We start from the raw sequence: 14,883 nt of genomic DNA, 5'->3' as shown, positions 1-14,883 counted from the left end.
TTACTAGTATCCAAACATTTTTGAGTATGTTACGTTCCAGTGCGGTACTATTGCCAGTGACGGCCTGCAAGAACCACTGGGTCACTTAACTGCTCAGTCAGTATTCTAGAAAACCATTTGGTACTTACAGCTCTGAAGTCTCTATGTATTTTGCTGTTCCTTCAATAGTGTTACAATACTCTGTTGCAAATTTGGTAATAAGCTGCAATAAGGTGGCACTTTTGTCCTCAACAGGTTCCCCATAGCTGTTTAGTAGAGACTGGTACTGAGCAGCTAAAACATTGATTCTGGTTTTCAGTTCTGGCAAGCAATCCCTGATATGATGCATCAGTAGTCTAAAAATAGAGAACAGTCCCTCATTAGAAAGGAGAAAAAGTTTCATCTTTATCATCTCCAGCAAAACAGAGAAAAGACAGAAAATAATCACCAAAGGAAAACATTTACTCAGGAAAATAACAGCAAATTCAGAAACTGAATTTGGAACCAAACAGAGTTTTCCTTAATGTATCACTGCACATCACCAAAAGAGAAAGGCAAGGTAAAAATAGATGCTTACACATATTTCTAACACCAATTTATAGCTTAAAGTATCTTTAAAAGCTCACATTTATTTTCTTTTACTTAATACGTAATACCTGTTCAATGTTCTAGCAAGGTACTTGGTTCCATTTCGATTGGCTAAGGAAGGATACTTCTTTTGAAGAAAACCATACTCGTCACGAATGGAATCAGCCACACTCTTCTTATTATTAATATCCAACTGACTCCTGAAGTTAAAAGGCAGAGTTACACACTAGTTAACAGATGCAAAGTAAAAATAAAATTACACTTCTGCTTTTCTGGACAGGACATCTAACAGCTGGTTTTTGCTTTACACACCTAACATCTTCCTCAGACAATAAAGGGGTTTATTTGTTGTTCTGTGCAGCATAGTCAACAAATCAGTATGAACAGCAGCTGTACACAGACTAAGCAACACCTTTTTATCAAAACTACATGAGATTTGACCTGGCTAATGCAAAAATAAAATGAACAGTACTACAGGTACTACAGCCATTTGCAGTTAGGCCTAACATAAACAAGATCTGTAGCGGATCAGTGCTAATATTAACAGCTGACCACAGGCATCCCTCAAGCTCAAAAATAAGAGCAGAAAGAAGTGCACTTCCAGAAGTGTCCCTACTCCTTTCTAAATTAGCAGTTGGTTGAGTGGAAGGACAGGATTTTGAGAAGTGAGCAACAAGCTTCTCATTTACTCAGAAGTTAATTTCAACATCGTCACCTTATTCTTAAAAAACCATATTCATGGGTAAAAAAGCCAAAAGCATTACCTCACATTAAGTTTTGAAAATAGCATCAATGTGCACAGACAAACCTGTTCACTACTCCAATGATGCCAAGTTTGACTGGAATCACTCTTCCCATAAGCACATCCATAGCATCAGTGCCAGCATCCATGAGATCCAGTTTTGTGATAACAGCTAGGGTTCTTCGACCTACCAAAAGGAAAACTCACTCACAGGGATGTTTTGTCTCGACCAGGGTAGCTAAAACTCATCATTCAAAAAGTTCTTCAGACAGCTGCATGAAGTTTGACACTGCAAACCAGCAAAGACCAGCACAAGAACATGTTCTATTAGTATATCTGCAGTCCCTTATTAACAGGAGTGTAAGTATTTGGCTGGTACTGCTCCTCCCCCAGATCTGGCTAAAGGAAAAGGTTCAGGCACCATGCAGTTTGAAAGGAGCCATTACTCAGTACAACAAACACTTTTGCATACTACGTGAGGTTAGAGGCATTACCTAGTCTCCTCCACAAGTACTCAGTAAGGCAGGCAGGGGACTCACAAGTGTGAGTGGACTGAACATATTTCTAGCATGTATGCAGGACCAGACATAATGGCAATCTGTTTCCAACTGCATTTGAAATACCACTACCCACGGGAGAAGCTGCTAAAGAAGGCAACAGGCCCACTTCCAGCACAGTGCATCAAATACATAGCTGAATGCCCCAGGAGACTGAATAGCTTGAAATCCATCCACTGAAAAAGCTTTAGGGGATTCAATTTTGCTAATGAAACATACTTTTATTCAATATGTGACTGAATGTTTTCTGAATTCAAACTAAACTTTATACTGGACACTGTGAAGGACAAAGTGACCTAAATTCATTAAATCTGTAAATATTGCACACCTAAACAAGTAAGCTAACATGCACAGGATTTGTCCGAGACCTTAATATTTTCCAGGTTCTTGGGTCTGAAAAAAAAGTGGCAAGAACTTTTTCTTTAAAAATATAACACACTGAGTCTAAAAATAAACCAGTCTAAAAATTACCTCTGTAAAAAAAACAAACTACTGAGTCTAAAAATTACCTCAGTAAAATCAGCAGGTTTTCAGGTCCTGAAACTTTCAGATGAATGCAAGTCAGAGAGTCTACCTTTAGTACTTCAAGTTCTCATTACATACCATTATTCCTACAGAACCTGCAATATGAGCTGCCACTCCAGACCCTTAAGGTTTAGAATTTTGAAAAGTGATCCAAGAGTCACAGCTCATCATTTTTATAGGGGCAAATTACAAGGAAAGGGTCTGCTGCCTTGAACCAGGACAACTGGACCAAGAATCCTGCCTGAAGAGGTTCTCCCTTAAGGTTATGGGGCTATGGAACCCATAAAGGCTTACGCAGACAGACCAGAGTCTGGAAACAAATCAAGAAATGTTATACTTCATGGGAAGAAAGATGGGAGGGTAAAGCATGCCAACACTAAATTTTAGCCTAATTTCAGTATCCCTATTTTCTAAGTATACTCTTCCATATCATTTCAAATCACACAGTGCCATTTATTAGTCAATGATACCAACAGCACTTTGCATAAAAAAGAAGCATGCAACCAGTAGCTTCAGATCTGTTTCAAAGTCATAAAGTAAATACAAAACCATAATCCTCTTTTTAGATTAAATCAAATCAGTCCCATCACATAAATGCAGGACACAAAAATGGATACTGACAGTATATATTGATTTTATTCTTAGAAGCAGTCACTTAAACTAACAGCTAGACAGTCAATTACTAGCTGCAGGATGGTGTATTTCCTCTACTAAAAGAAACAACCAACATGGGACAACAAAGCATGAAGCCATCCTAACAGATTAATGTAAACTACTAAAAATCTCAACCTCCCCCATTTTATGCCATTTTAATGCTCTGGAAACAGAAACGGCACCTATGACTACTAAAATAGGTATTTGGCCTGTTCATAAGCCAGAAATCTATTAGGTATTAATTCATCACAACATTCTCTGAGTTACAGAAACTGCAACAGGAAGTCTTTAAGCAAATATAAATGTATTTTCTAAGAAATGCAGTGACATGTGTTTTCCTTACTACTTTTTGCCCAAATGACTTCAGTTTATTTTAGGAGTTGAATTACAGGATCCAGATTTTCTGCTGCTTACCATCTGGATCCACCTCCCGTGCAACTTTAAGTGCTTCTGAAGTGGCCATGTCCGTGTTAGCAGCTGTGACTGCCAGAATAATTGAATTTGGGTTGCTGATGAATTGAAGGATTAGCTCTCTTATTTGGAGTTCAATGTCCTTAGGCTGATCACCAACAGGCACCTAGAGAAAAAATAATGTAGAACTGTTCAAAATTGTACATTTATGCCCGTGTGAGACCACCCATTGAAAGTTCATACCCTATAACACAGTATAAGATAGTTTTCCAGTCCTTTCCTTCCCCCTTCACAAACAAACAGGAAAGAAAAGAAATATCTTACAAGGTGTAAGAACTAAAACCTCATAGAAATAATAATCAATTCAAATTATTTGATATTGTTGTCAAGGCAGCATGGTATCCGAGATCCACCTGAACAACTGGTAGAGTAGGGTGCATACGTGTGCACAGGCAGGGAAAGATATCATTTTGTCATCTTCGTGCTGCAGAAAATCATTCAGTATAAAACCTGATCAAACAGGACTTGAACATTTCTTCTACTGTATCTTACTTTATACAACTTCTTACATAAAATACACGTAGCAACTTCTGGAGAAGCAATGGGGGAAACATCTTCAACCTTGCCAACTACCCATCTATCTGCAAGTACAACTTTGAAACTTCAATTTCTACCTCTTCGATTAAAAAAAGGAACATGCAGCCCACACAATGCTTCCAGTCCCTCAGCTGTATATAGAAAGAGGAAGAACTTAAGCAAAGCTACCTCTTAAAACAGCAAAGAGCACCAGAAACCCAAATCTTACACCAGAAGATGGTGACATCTCAAATTTATACAACCAGCTACTTAAACCTGAGGAGGGCTGTTTATCTAACAATATTGAATAATTCCAAAGAGTGAGCATACACTTCTTGCTTCAAAATACATTGTTCACAGTCAGTCAGAAGAAAAGCATTCTGCATCTTACCTTTGTCATTCCAGGTAAATCCACAAGAGTCAGATTTACAACATTAGATGAAAAAATCTTAAGATGAATAGGTTCAGGACTGATCCCCTAGAAATATATATTAATAATAAAAATTAATCACTGTACTGGATTATTTAAATGCACCCTTCAGAAAACCAAAAGCTGTAGTGTCATACTAGAAAAACTTTCTTCCATCATACACCTTAAAACTACATGATAAGGAAAACAAATGCCAGCCACATCTGTCAATCAATTCCTTTGTCTTTGGAAGAAGCCCTCCCTCAGTATAATGTATAAAATCTTCTCTATTTCAGTGATTATATAGACATGTAAGAACAGAATACTTGATTTTACAATTACAGATAAAGCCATGTTTGTGGAAAAATGGAAGCAAGTTTAGCTCAAATTTTATGTTTTGCACTATTATTACAGAAGCTTTGAACTAAACCAACAGCAATTCTCTGCATTTTCTTTAGCTGAAGTAATTTATCCAATGAACAACGAAAAAAAATCTCAAGATAGCAAGCAGCATTGTGTTCTTCATTAGAATACTTCAATGCTTTTCACTTCTGTCAACATTGTTTAAGAAAGTTTTAAGCAGCAGAGAATCTATACCAAGAGAAAGATGAACAGTCCAACATTTACCTTATTATTTCCTGAAATCCTCTCAGTTTCATTTTCTATTTCCTGACGAATCTCATCAAAATCTGTATAAATCTGAAATACGGAAGAAAAAAATTGTTTAAAAATCAAGGACAGCATCCACCTACCTAATTGCAAAATAATGCTCTGTTCTCCAAGTGACAGTGAAAAACTCTGTAACTAAGTATACAGAAGGCAAGAAAAACTAAGAATGACTATTCGCCCTTAAGCTAATGCTAGCAACAATCATCAGTGCTAAAAATTGCAGAAATTGGAATCTTGGTATTTAATCTATTGATCAATGGTAGTTATTAACATTTATTACCCCAACAACAACAGACAAAAGTATAAAATAATGTTCACCTAAAGAGAATCTCAAGCAATTCCATTTCTAATCTAGCTGCTATCCTTTGAAGTTAATAAACATGTAGCCTGAACCTCTTCTCATCTCAGAGAGGAAGAAGAACAAGAACAGTTTCATTTCAAAATTTTTCCACTCTTGTCCAAACTGTTATCCTTCCACCAATCCAAAATGACCTGGCACAGAGCTACCCTTGCGCAAGTTCCCTCTGCATTTGTCTCTAGATCTCTTTCAATTTCTAGCACTGCCCAGGTGAGGAAATCAGTTTAAAGTAACAAACACTTAAGTAATTCATCTGCCAACAAAAAGATTACTTTCTTCAAGCAAAGAACTAAACTTTGACTCTCTTATTGAAGTCCTAGGTCATCTGAGTTTCTGCTTCTTGCCGCTGATGCGCATTAGGCTCTTCCTTCCTTTTCACAGCTTTATAAGTTTCTGAAGTAGCCAATTCTTCAGTGGACTGAAACAACTTGCGATTATACACTTCCTTGCCTTTGCAATGTCCATTCTAATTTCACCAATGCACGCACGCACACACACACAATAACGAACAAATTGACATAAAAAGGATTAAGATAAATAACTCAGCAGAATCAATGCCCCACACAACAACCATTGATAAACTTTGTGTTGAGTTTAAGAAGGTTTTCAGAAGTTTTCTACTCACAAAAACCAAAGCAGAAAATCCTCAATATTGGCATATAGTATAGCAGACAGAATAATCTCCTTTTTGAGAAAGTCAAGGGAAGAGATACAGAATTAAGTATATACATGATAGTGTATTTATGACAATGCTACTCAATTATCAGAGTAAACATACCTTATTTTTGGTGTGAAGAAATTTACCCCACTCTTCAGCATCTATCTCTGAAAACAAAGAGTTGATAGGTGAGGAGAAGAAGCAGATGTTTTAATGACATTTTTCTGAGAGCCTGTTTGTTGAAAACTACAATGTTATGCTTTTTTCCAAGCAGCAAGAAAAAAATTAGTCTGCTTTCTACCATTAGATGTTAAATAGCTCAGTACAAATGTATTTATGATTCTTCTTATTTAAACACTGCATCTCATGACTCTTCAATTTGTCTTTCTTACACAAGGTCCTAATTGTGACTGAGCCAATTAGTTATCCTACCATTTTTCAGAAATGGTCTAGTCCATTAAATATCAGCTTGCAACAGAAAACAAAAGAGTTATTAGCAATAGTTTTAAAAACCTGAAAATAATACCACCTTTTAGCATCTTTTCTTTTACCATGCAAGTGAGATCAAATTACAGCTGAAAGAAAAAGTTAGAAAAACCTGTAAAACCAAAACCAAGCAAACAGAAAATATGTAAGAATTCTGCATAACCATGAAGTCTTAGGAGAACATGTCTCTTCCCAAATCTGTCAAGGACCAAACATCTTAATTCTTGTCAGTCACCACTAACGTCTGGAATTACTTGGGGGCTATTCAAGAGCAGTCCCAGAAACAGCAAAGGAGGTTCAGTCAATTCCTGCTTCATCGTGCAGACAGCAGTCTGAGTCACATTGTGAGATACTCACACCTAGACAACTAGGTTTCCAAGTATTAGCGATAAAGTCAATTTCAAATTTTTAGTTTGTGGTCATTTCCCCTCTGCTCCCCGATACAGCAATCTGCTCTAGAAGAATAGTCTACAAGAAATCTGGACATATGACAAACAACTGCTTACCTAAAATCAAGTAATCTTTCAAAACATTTTTTCCACTCAAGTTGAAATCCAAGATCAATAGAGATTTTTTTAAAGGATTTGGGAATTAAAAGTGCAGGAAATTCTATGAGGCAGCAGCGGCACAGAAGAAAAGCAAAAATCATCTCATTCTAATGCAAACAAGGTCAGAAAACTAAAAATCAACCAGACAACAAGGCTCAGCAAAATAATCAATCAACACAGTAGCCAAAGTGTAAAAGTAAAAGTGTATTCAGCCATAAAGTGGCATGAAATGTACGTGGCTAGTGTATGTAAGCATGCACTTTATGCGTAGGGAGAAAAAGCAAGTGGATAAAGGCAACCTTTAGAAAGGTGTCTTGGATTTTTCCATGTAGCAGGGTCTGCAGTTAAAGAGAAACAGCATTGAATGATGTTTAAAATTTGTAATCATATTTAATATAGCATTTCATTAACTTTCAGTACCAGACATACTACAAAGATCACAAATGCATGCAGACAGATGTGCATGCTATTCTACTATTGATGAGAATGTATAACATTAACAATATGCACAGATATAAGACCTTAACTAAACACTGATAAATGATGCATACTAATCAGATATTCTATACAACTAAGTTTACTTCATGATGACTTTATTACTGCTGTTCATCTAATTCCAACAGCTCACAATATTTTTATCTGAGCACACAGAAAACAGCACCATCAAGTTCTGCAAAGCTGAACTTCTTTGGCAATGTATGTTTCTCATCATTTACTCATGGCAAGAGCAAGTAAGAGTAAAGAAACCTTTTTAATGTCACTGGAAGTAATACTATTGTATGGGAAAGAAATCTGAGGGTTTGCATCAATATTTCTAATGCTCAATTAAAAAAACAGTACTTCTGAGACAGATTTAAGAAGAGACAATATTAGCTATCACCATTCTCAACTTCTGATTTTCTCAAAATATTTATGGAAATCCTATTACAAAAAAACCCAACTTTTTATTGAAGGGTTGATGACTTTACAACTCTGTATTTTTATATGATGTCAGTACAGCACCATGGAAGTGCAAGAATCTAAACAAACAAGAGAATACATTTTTGGCACATGCCTGTTTGGCACAGAACACAAGTAGCACAGCAACAATCAATTCATCAGTTTGGAAATCCTAGCACATCTGGTGAGTTATTTTAATGTCTTGCTCAGGTAGGTAAGTCAAAGGTTTATCATCAACAGAATTATGCTGATTTAGATGGACTGGAACCATTAAGGAAAAAGTTTTTTTAAAAACCTACTTTTATCCTTACTGTTCTGCAGGTGCATAAGCTATGAAGAAACCCTTGTTAGGAGGCAGTTTGTTTGTCTTGGTTGGTAAACAGGCAAAACTACATACCAGTCTCCAAAATAAGCGCAGAACGGAAGGGTTCATTAATTCCACGTTATTATACAGGTTTAGTATAGTTACAGTTCAGAGGAAATAAAGCAAAATGCAAATATGGGAAGAAACTACAGTATCTTCAAGATTGTATTGCTCATCCCCTCTTAAAAACTGAATCTAACAAAGTAAAGACAGGTATAAAATGAGGAAGAAAAAGATACAGCAAGATACTGCCACCATTACATTTGGGAGAGGACCAAGCACTCTCCTGTTATGTCCCTCCTAAGGAGATGATGTCCTCCTAGGACACATGGTTTAGTCTTCAATTACGGTTTTGTGGTGGCACAGGAATTTGCAGCTAGGTACCAGGCTTAGTTCTACGTATAAATAAATGTTTTGATTTAGTAGAATCTATTAACTTTTTAAAATGCATGTAACAAAGATGCATTCTAGTCAGAGGCGTTGCATTTTAACTTGTTAACATCTATGGATCAAAGGGGACTGAAAATTTTTCAAGCTTTAACAAGCTGCAAGTTTTCTGTGCTACACAGAAGAGAAGACTGAAGCCCTGATAAATGGCTTTCTCTTAACCTCAGCCTTAGTGCACATAAAAAGAGGAGGACAAAAAGTTAAGGAATAAACACAGTCTCCCAAGGTGCACAGATCTCATCTGGTCAAAGTATAAAATTTTATACAGCAGGGAAACTCTTGCCCCACCCTTCTGAGGAAGTCTGTACTAACACCCCTTTAATATTTGAGAAAAATTTCCCAATAGCTCAATGCAAGGAGGTTTTAGGAAAGAAGGAAGGATTTGCATTATTCAAAATGCAAGAATGCTTCAGGGAAGGAAAAAATATTTTAATTAGCTTACATGCAACAACACAATGTTCTGGTTTACATGTAGAACTATTTTTTTATCACTCATTTCACTGGCAAATCAGTCTTCTGGTTATGTTACCTTCTGAAAGCTTTCCTGCTAAAACTTTCATGTGAATTACTCAGTTACATTAGAGGTTCAATGCTAGATAAAAGTGTGCAGATATGACATTTTGGTCATTATAAAATTAAGTATTACAGATTGTAAGAAATTATGAAACCAGCAGCTATTTAGAACAAACAAATCCTGCCCTTCAAAAAACACATCTGAATAAAGCAACAGTCTGTTTCCTTTTCTCACTTTTCGTATCTTGAAACAAGACCTGAAAAACTCCCAATATACTGGAAAACTAGACATGATTCTGGTATTTTTCTCAGGACTGCCCTCCATCGATAGGTTATTTGTTGCCTCCCATGCTTCAATGCTCCTTTAAGAAGCTCAAATACAGCACAATGCTAACTGACTTCAGTTATTCCTCTCTCTCTTCTCCCTTTCTAAAGCAGTAGAAATGTTCTTCACACACATCTGGAGCACAAAGAAGCTGTTCAAAGTCACAAAAGGCTACCACCATAGACAATTTCTTGCAGCACGGCAATGAGAACATCTCAAATACTAAAAAGGATAAAAATCAGCAAAGTTGGAAGAATCTTATCTGTTTTCCTAGATTTCTAGTTCCCATAACTTCACAGCTCTTGGACGCAGCAGACTACCATCTGAACTCTTTTTTTTCCCCCCATCAACTCATCCTTTCCTTGCCCTCTTTCTGTAAATAAAAAAAATAAACCCCAACTTGTGAAAAAATGTGCACATTCTCCAATCCCTTCTGTATGTTGTACCATTTTTTCCATCTTTGATGCTAACTAGATGGCAAGCTCTTTTGAGTTAAAGCTCTTTCTTGCGCTTCTACAAAGCTAAGAACAAGGAAGCAGACCACACTGTTTGGGAGCTAGGGGTAAGAGATTCCTATTTGAAGTAGAGTGCAAAAAGCTGAAAAAACAGCGTTGATTTAGCAAGCAACAGATGTGTATTAAATATTCCTGTGTTCCACATCAGTTCTCTCTGTTCAGAATTTGAACAATGTTTGGCTTCCTATCTTGGACAAAAAAAACCCCAGCCTATAAACATTTACTAACTGACCATTCATACGTTCCTTCCTCTCTTCCATTTCCTAACAAGTGGATACGCCACCTGAATAGGTCTTAGCTATAAGACCAATTTAATAATTTATGAGACCAGGCCTAGTTCTCTCGTAAATGCTGCTTCTCTTGCAATTTGATAAGAGAACACCACAGTGGGCTATCACCACATGAAACATACTGTACGTGCTGAATCACTACAGGCTAACAATAAACAACAAAAGTTTAATGAGAACATTTCCTGCACATCACACATGCATCTGTAGACTATATGCACCAGTCTGAAATACCATGTTATGAAAACACAGCACTTCAAATTTAATGGAAAATTCATCCCTCTGCTGTTTTCTGACTATCTTGATTTACAGCAGTGACTACCATACAAGGGTATCACATAGCTCCTCAGTGACTTTGAGCAACAGCAGAGATGACCTTAAGGTTGCATGTTAAAAAAATCAGAAGTTAGTTCAAGTATCTGGCTGCAATTCTTTCTCAACAGTCTTTCCCAACGTGCTTCCAAGAATCAAATTTAAAAAAATTAAGAAAACCCAAACAAACAAACCAACACACCCCTAAACCAGCCAAACAAAAATGGTAAATTGATACAAACTGATACTTTTGACAGTTCACAAGCATCAGAAGTTGTCAAAATTAAGCTATGGGAGATACGTAATTTTTTCCTTCAGTCATAAAGACAAGGCAATTGTCCATGCTTAAACAAATACCACAGCAACCCAAAGCACTTTGTGTTAACAACAGGGAACCTTTCTGAATGCAAACACTCAAAGGCAAAATTTAAGCTTGTAAGAACCACAGACTAGGACTATTTTTAAATGGATGTATGTAATACTAATACATATCTAGAGCAAGCATTAGTACAGTTAAAGGTGACATATCACAAAACAAAGAAGCAATTGCATAGAAGTATCTGTGCATACAGAGTTCAGTACCAGCACATTCAGAAAGCAGCATGCCAAGACTAATCTCCTTTACAAATTCAATATTGGACAAGAGACCAGACCTCTCATCTGGAGAAAATACTTTTCTGCAAGACTATGGGTAGATTTCCTTCTGGGAAATCCTGAACACGTATTCAACCCTACCTCAACACCCACCTCATAATAAAAAAAACCAATGACCTCTAATAATATAGTGACTTATATACATAGAATAATATAGGCAGCATAGCCCATAAGGCTATTATTAATGATAAGAGGTTTCCATCTTTTTTCTTTCCAAGCTACTGAATCCCATCTTCTCAGCTGTAACACCAGAGTCTGTACATATGCTAAACCAGACCAGTGACAAAACCATTTAGACCACGATTTGCTTGAAGTTTGGATGGAGAAAAGAAGCACTTCAAAGGCAACTGGTAAGTCATAAAGGTTTGCCTGTTCCTACCAAACAAGCCCATGTCTTACTCAAAGGAACATCAAGACGACATTATAACATATACATCTTACATATTGATTTATTTTTCCCCAGAGACCTAAATTGGCCTTATAAATACTAATTTAGCCTACAACCTTATGCAATAATATCATTACCCCATTTTAAATTTAAAAACTGAATCCCCAGATCAAACTCAACCTGCAACAGAAAGGCTCTGCCTTGACTCAGATTATTCTGATTACAAAACTGTCTTTTATACCTGTAAAGTTGCAGAGCAGAACAAGATCCTGCAACTCAGAATCAATGCATTCTGAAAAGTACTAGAAACTATACACAGCACAATGAAGTAACAGAGCCACATATAAAGAGATCCAATGTGCTATTTCTAAAAGGCTGTCCAAAGACTGAATTCTCCACCCTTGGAGATTTTCAAGATCCAACTGGATAAAGCCCCAAGCAACCTGGTCTTAAGTTCAGAGATGGCCCTTTTTTGAGAAGGTTGGACAACACACCTCCTGAAACAATTTCCAGCCTGAATTGTCCTACAACCTCTCACAATCCAGCACATCCTGGCTTGCACACAAAAAGTTCTTAATTGTTATGAACCCAAACTGTATTCTCTGCTTATGGCAATAATGAAAATTAGAGCTTAAACCTTTCAAACTGCACAATACTAGTAACTGGTCTTCGGAAACCAAAAGCTATAAATATTACATGAAAATAAATACTGTAAAGAATTCCTGATACCTTGACTTACTACTGCTAGAAATCAACTCAAAAAAAATTGAACACAATAAAAATTAGTAATTACAGTCCCAATATTATCACACCATCAAAAGCCTGTGTATTCTTTACTATTTACATCAAAAAGCTAAGATTTATTTCACGATCAGAAGGTGGATATACCTCTGCTGCTCTTTCATAAGATCAAGAGAACTATTTAGTATAGAAAAAACATTTAAACTCCCAAGGGACAACTGAGATTACTTTCTTGATCTGCTGAGGGATAAGATAGAAACACTACAAAAGACAACCTTCAAACCAGACAGCTTCAGAACATTTGAATTGTTGTTCTTGACACACTTGGAATCTCTCAGTGCAGTCCAGTAAGGTAGCATCTGTAAGCTACAGAACATGCCCATTAAATTCTGCCTGACCTACTACAACGTTTTTTCATTTCTCCTTCTTCTGCTCTATTCAGAATTTATTTATTTCCTAACCTTCTAAAACATCACTTACTCATCTTCTCAAGGAAAAAACGTATTTATACAGCAAAAGAGGAGGAAAAGAAAAACACACAAGAAAATAATGTTCTCTACAATCTAAACAATCATTACCATAACCAAAATGCTTTCTTCGGCCTGCTTTTCTCAAAAGCCTTCCCTAAGAAGAAACAGGAAAGCTTAAAACATTAAAGATATTTTGAATACCCAAAAGATTTTGACTTCATAACATTTGCTAAATGGACAGAACAGATGTGACAACAGCTATGTCTTCTTCCAAGTAAATTTTTAAAAGCACACAAGTTTTAAGATTACAACTGATTTTTCAGTCAAATGAACAAGAAAAATTAAAAGTCTCTTTCCTACAAGGCAAAACACACTCTTGGATCACACTTACCATTTTCATCTCCAGCTGTTTTCCGACCATCCTCTGGGGAAACATGCACCAGCTGCAGAATAAGGGGTCTCCGGGTGACAACTCCAGTACCTCGTGGGAGCAGATCCCTCCCCACAAGACTTTCCAACACAGAACTCTTTCCACTGCTCTGAAAATTGGAATACAGCTACATGATTTTCTTAAACAACAAAATGCTGCAGTATTTTAGTTTTAGCTTGCTTTCATCACTGCTGCAAACAGTGCTGTATTCTGTCCCCTGCTATACAGCACCTAAAGAAGCACCTGATAGACTCACTGCATCTAACACAGCTGTATCACACTGCACAGGCAGTGAAGGACACGAGTCCTGCTATATACCAATAACTGTCTAAACCTGTTTGGGATACTTAAAAACTATGGGACACTTAAAAGTCACGTAGATAGATGTATTTTCTATCTCTTAAGGCTAAGTTAAACACATAATATGCCTCAGAAAAACTAATATCTTACTTAACATTTTCTACCCCAAATACTAATCTCTCCAGAAATATTTTTGGAAAAGAAAAGAAGAATTTCCTTCTGAGCATTATAAAGAAAACTATGTCCTCTACTACATCATCTTTTAACATCTTGCAGTAACACTCCACTCTGTAGACTATGGAATCTAACCTCCAGTTAGTGCTAACATGGGATGGCCATGTTAACAATAACAGGAGCATGAACAAAAAGATATTAACTACATACGAGTACATTAAGCTCTTACAGTCTTCTATTCCTTTGGTTTTGTTGTGGGTTTGTTTTTTTTTTTTTAAATAACGTATCAGCTTAATAAGCACAGACATTGTTTTATACTAAATATATAAACAAACATCGTTTAATACTGTCTCTCCCACCCTCTCTATAAGTATTTACGAATTGACTGCAAACATCTGTCTACATAATAACAAACAATTAAGAAGCTGTGAATACTTTTAAAGGCTGTGGAATTACAAATTTGCTTTTAAAGTCTACATTTAAAATGTTCTCCTGTAGCACTTCTGTATAAAATGCAGAACTGGGCGACATGGACCACCATATCGCTGTGAACACACAGGTTTTGAGACTGATTAAAGACTACTACCTTGTTAAAACTAACAACAATTGACTCTAAGAAGTCAACATAATACTTTAAAAGTCTGAACAATAAGATTTTGTCTATTAAACTCCCAGTTTTCTGCAACTGGGAATTCAACGTGGGCATGCCATGTGAAAACCTGCTCTGACAATCATTGCCCTCAGCTAACAAATGCTTCTATATTAATGCTACTACCAAACAATTCTCTTAAAAAAAACACCGCAAGCAACACATGCTTCTGACAGCTCCAATGTGCATTACTGCTATACAGCCTCAATTCAGCT

The 14,883-nt window shown here is 36.5% G+C and overlaps 1 protein-coding gene across 5 annotated transcripts in view; it reads right to left on the bottom strand.

The window, feature by feature from the left end:
- DNM1L (dynamin 1 like) overlaps positions 1-14,883 on the bottom strand; it is a 39,292-nt gene that overhangs the window by 14,065 nt on the left and 10,344 nt on the right. For 2 of the 5 annotated variants that reach the window (XM_055710594.1, XM_055710596.1), the window contains exons 2-10: positions 13,507-13,654; positions 7,460-7,498; positions 6,247-6,293; positions 5,069-5,140; positions 4,424-4,510; positions 3,460-3,622; positions 1,376-1,496; positions 636-767; positions 129-335 (exon numbers count right to left, since the gene is read on the bottom strand). In XM_055710594.1, the coding sequence (XP_055566569.1) occupies positions 129-335; positions 636-767; positions 1,376-1,496; positions 3,460-3,622; positions 4,424-4,510; positions 5,069-5,140; positions 6,247-6,293; positions 7,460-7,498; positions 13,507-13,654 (1,016 nt within the window). The remainder of the gene's footprint in view (positions 1-128; positions 336-635; positions 768-1,375; positions 1,497-3,459; positions 3,623-4,423; positions 4,511-5,068; positions 5,141-6,246; positions 6,294-7,459; positions 7,499-13,506; positions 13,655-14,883) is intronic. The other 3 variants (XM_055710595.1, XM_055710597.1, XM_055710599.1) reach the window with 2 other exon arrangements.

This window comes from Falco cherrug, chromosome 5, assembly GCF_023634085.1.
Source record: "Falco cherrug isolate bFalChe1 chromosome 5, bFalChe1.pri, whole genome shotgun sequence".
In the NCBI taxonomy this organism is placed as follows: domain Eukaryota; kingdom Metazoa; phylum Chordata; class Aves; order Falconiformes; family Falconidae; genus Falco; species Falco cherrug.
Note: the sequence above shows the minus strand (reverse complement) of the source record. Positions and strands in the feature narration are given on the sequence as shown.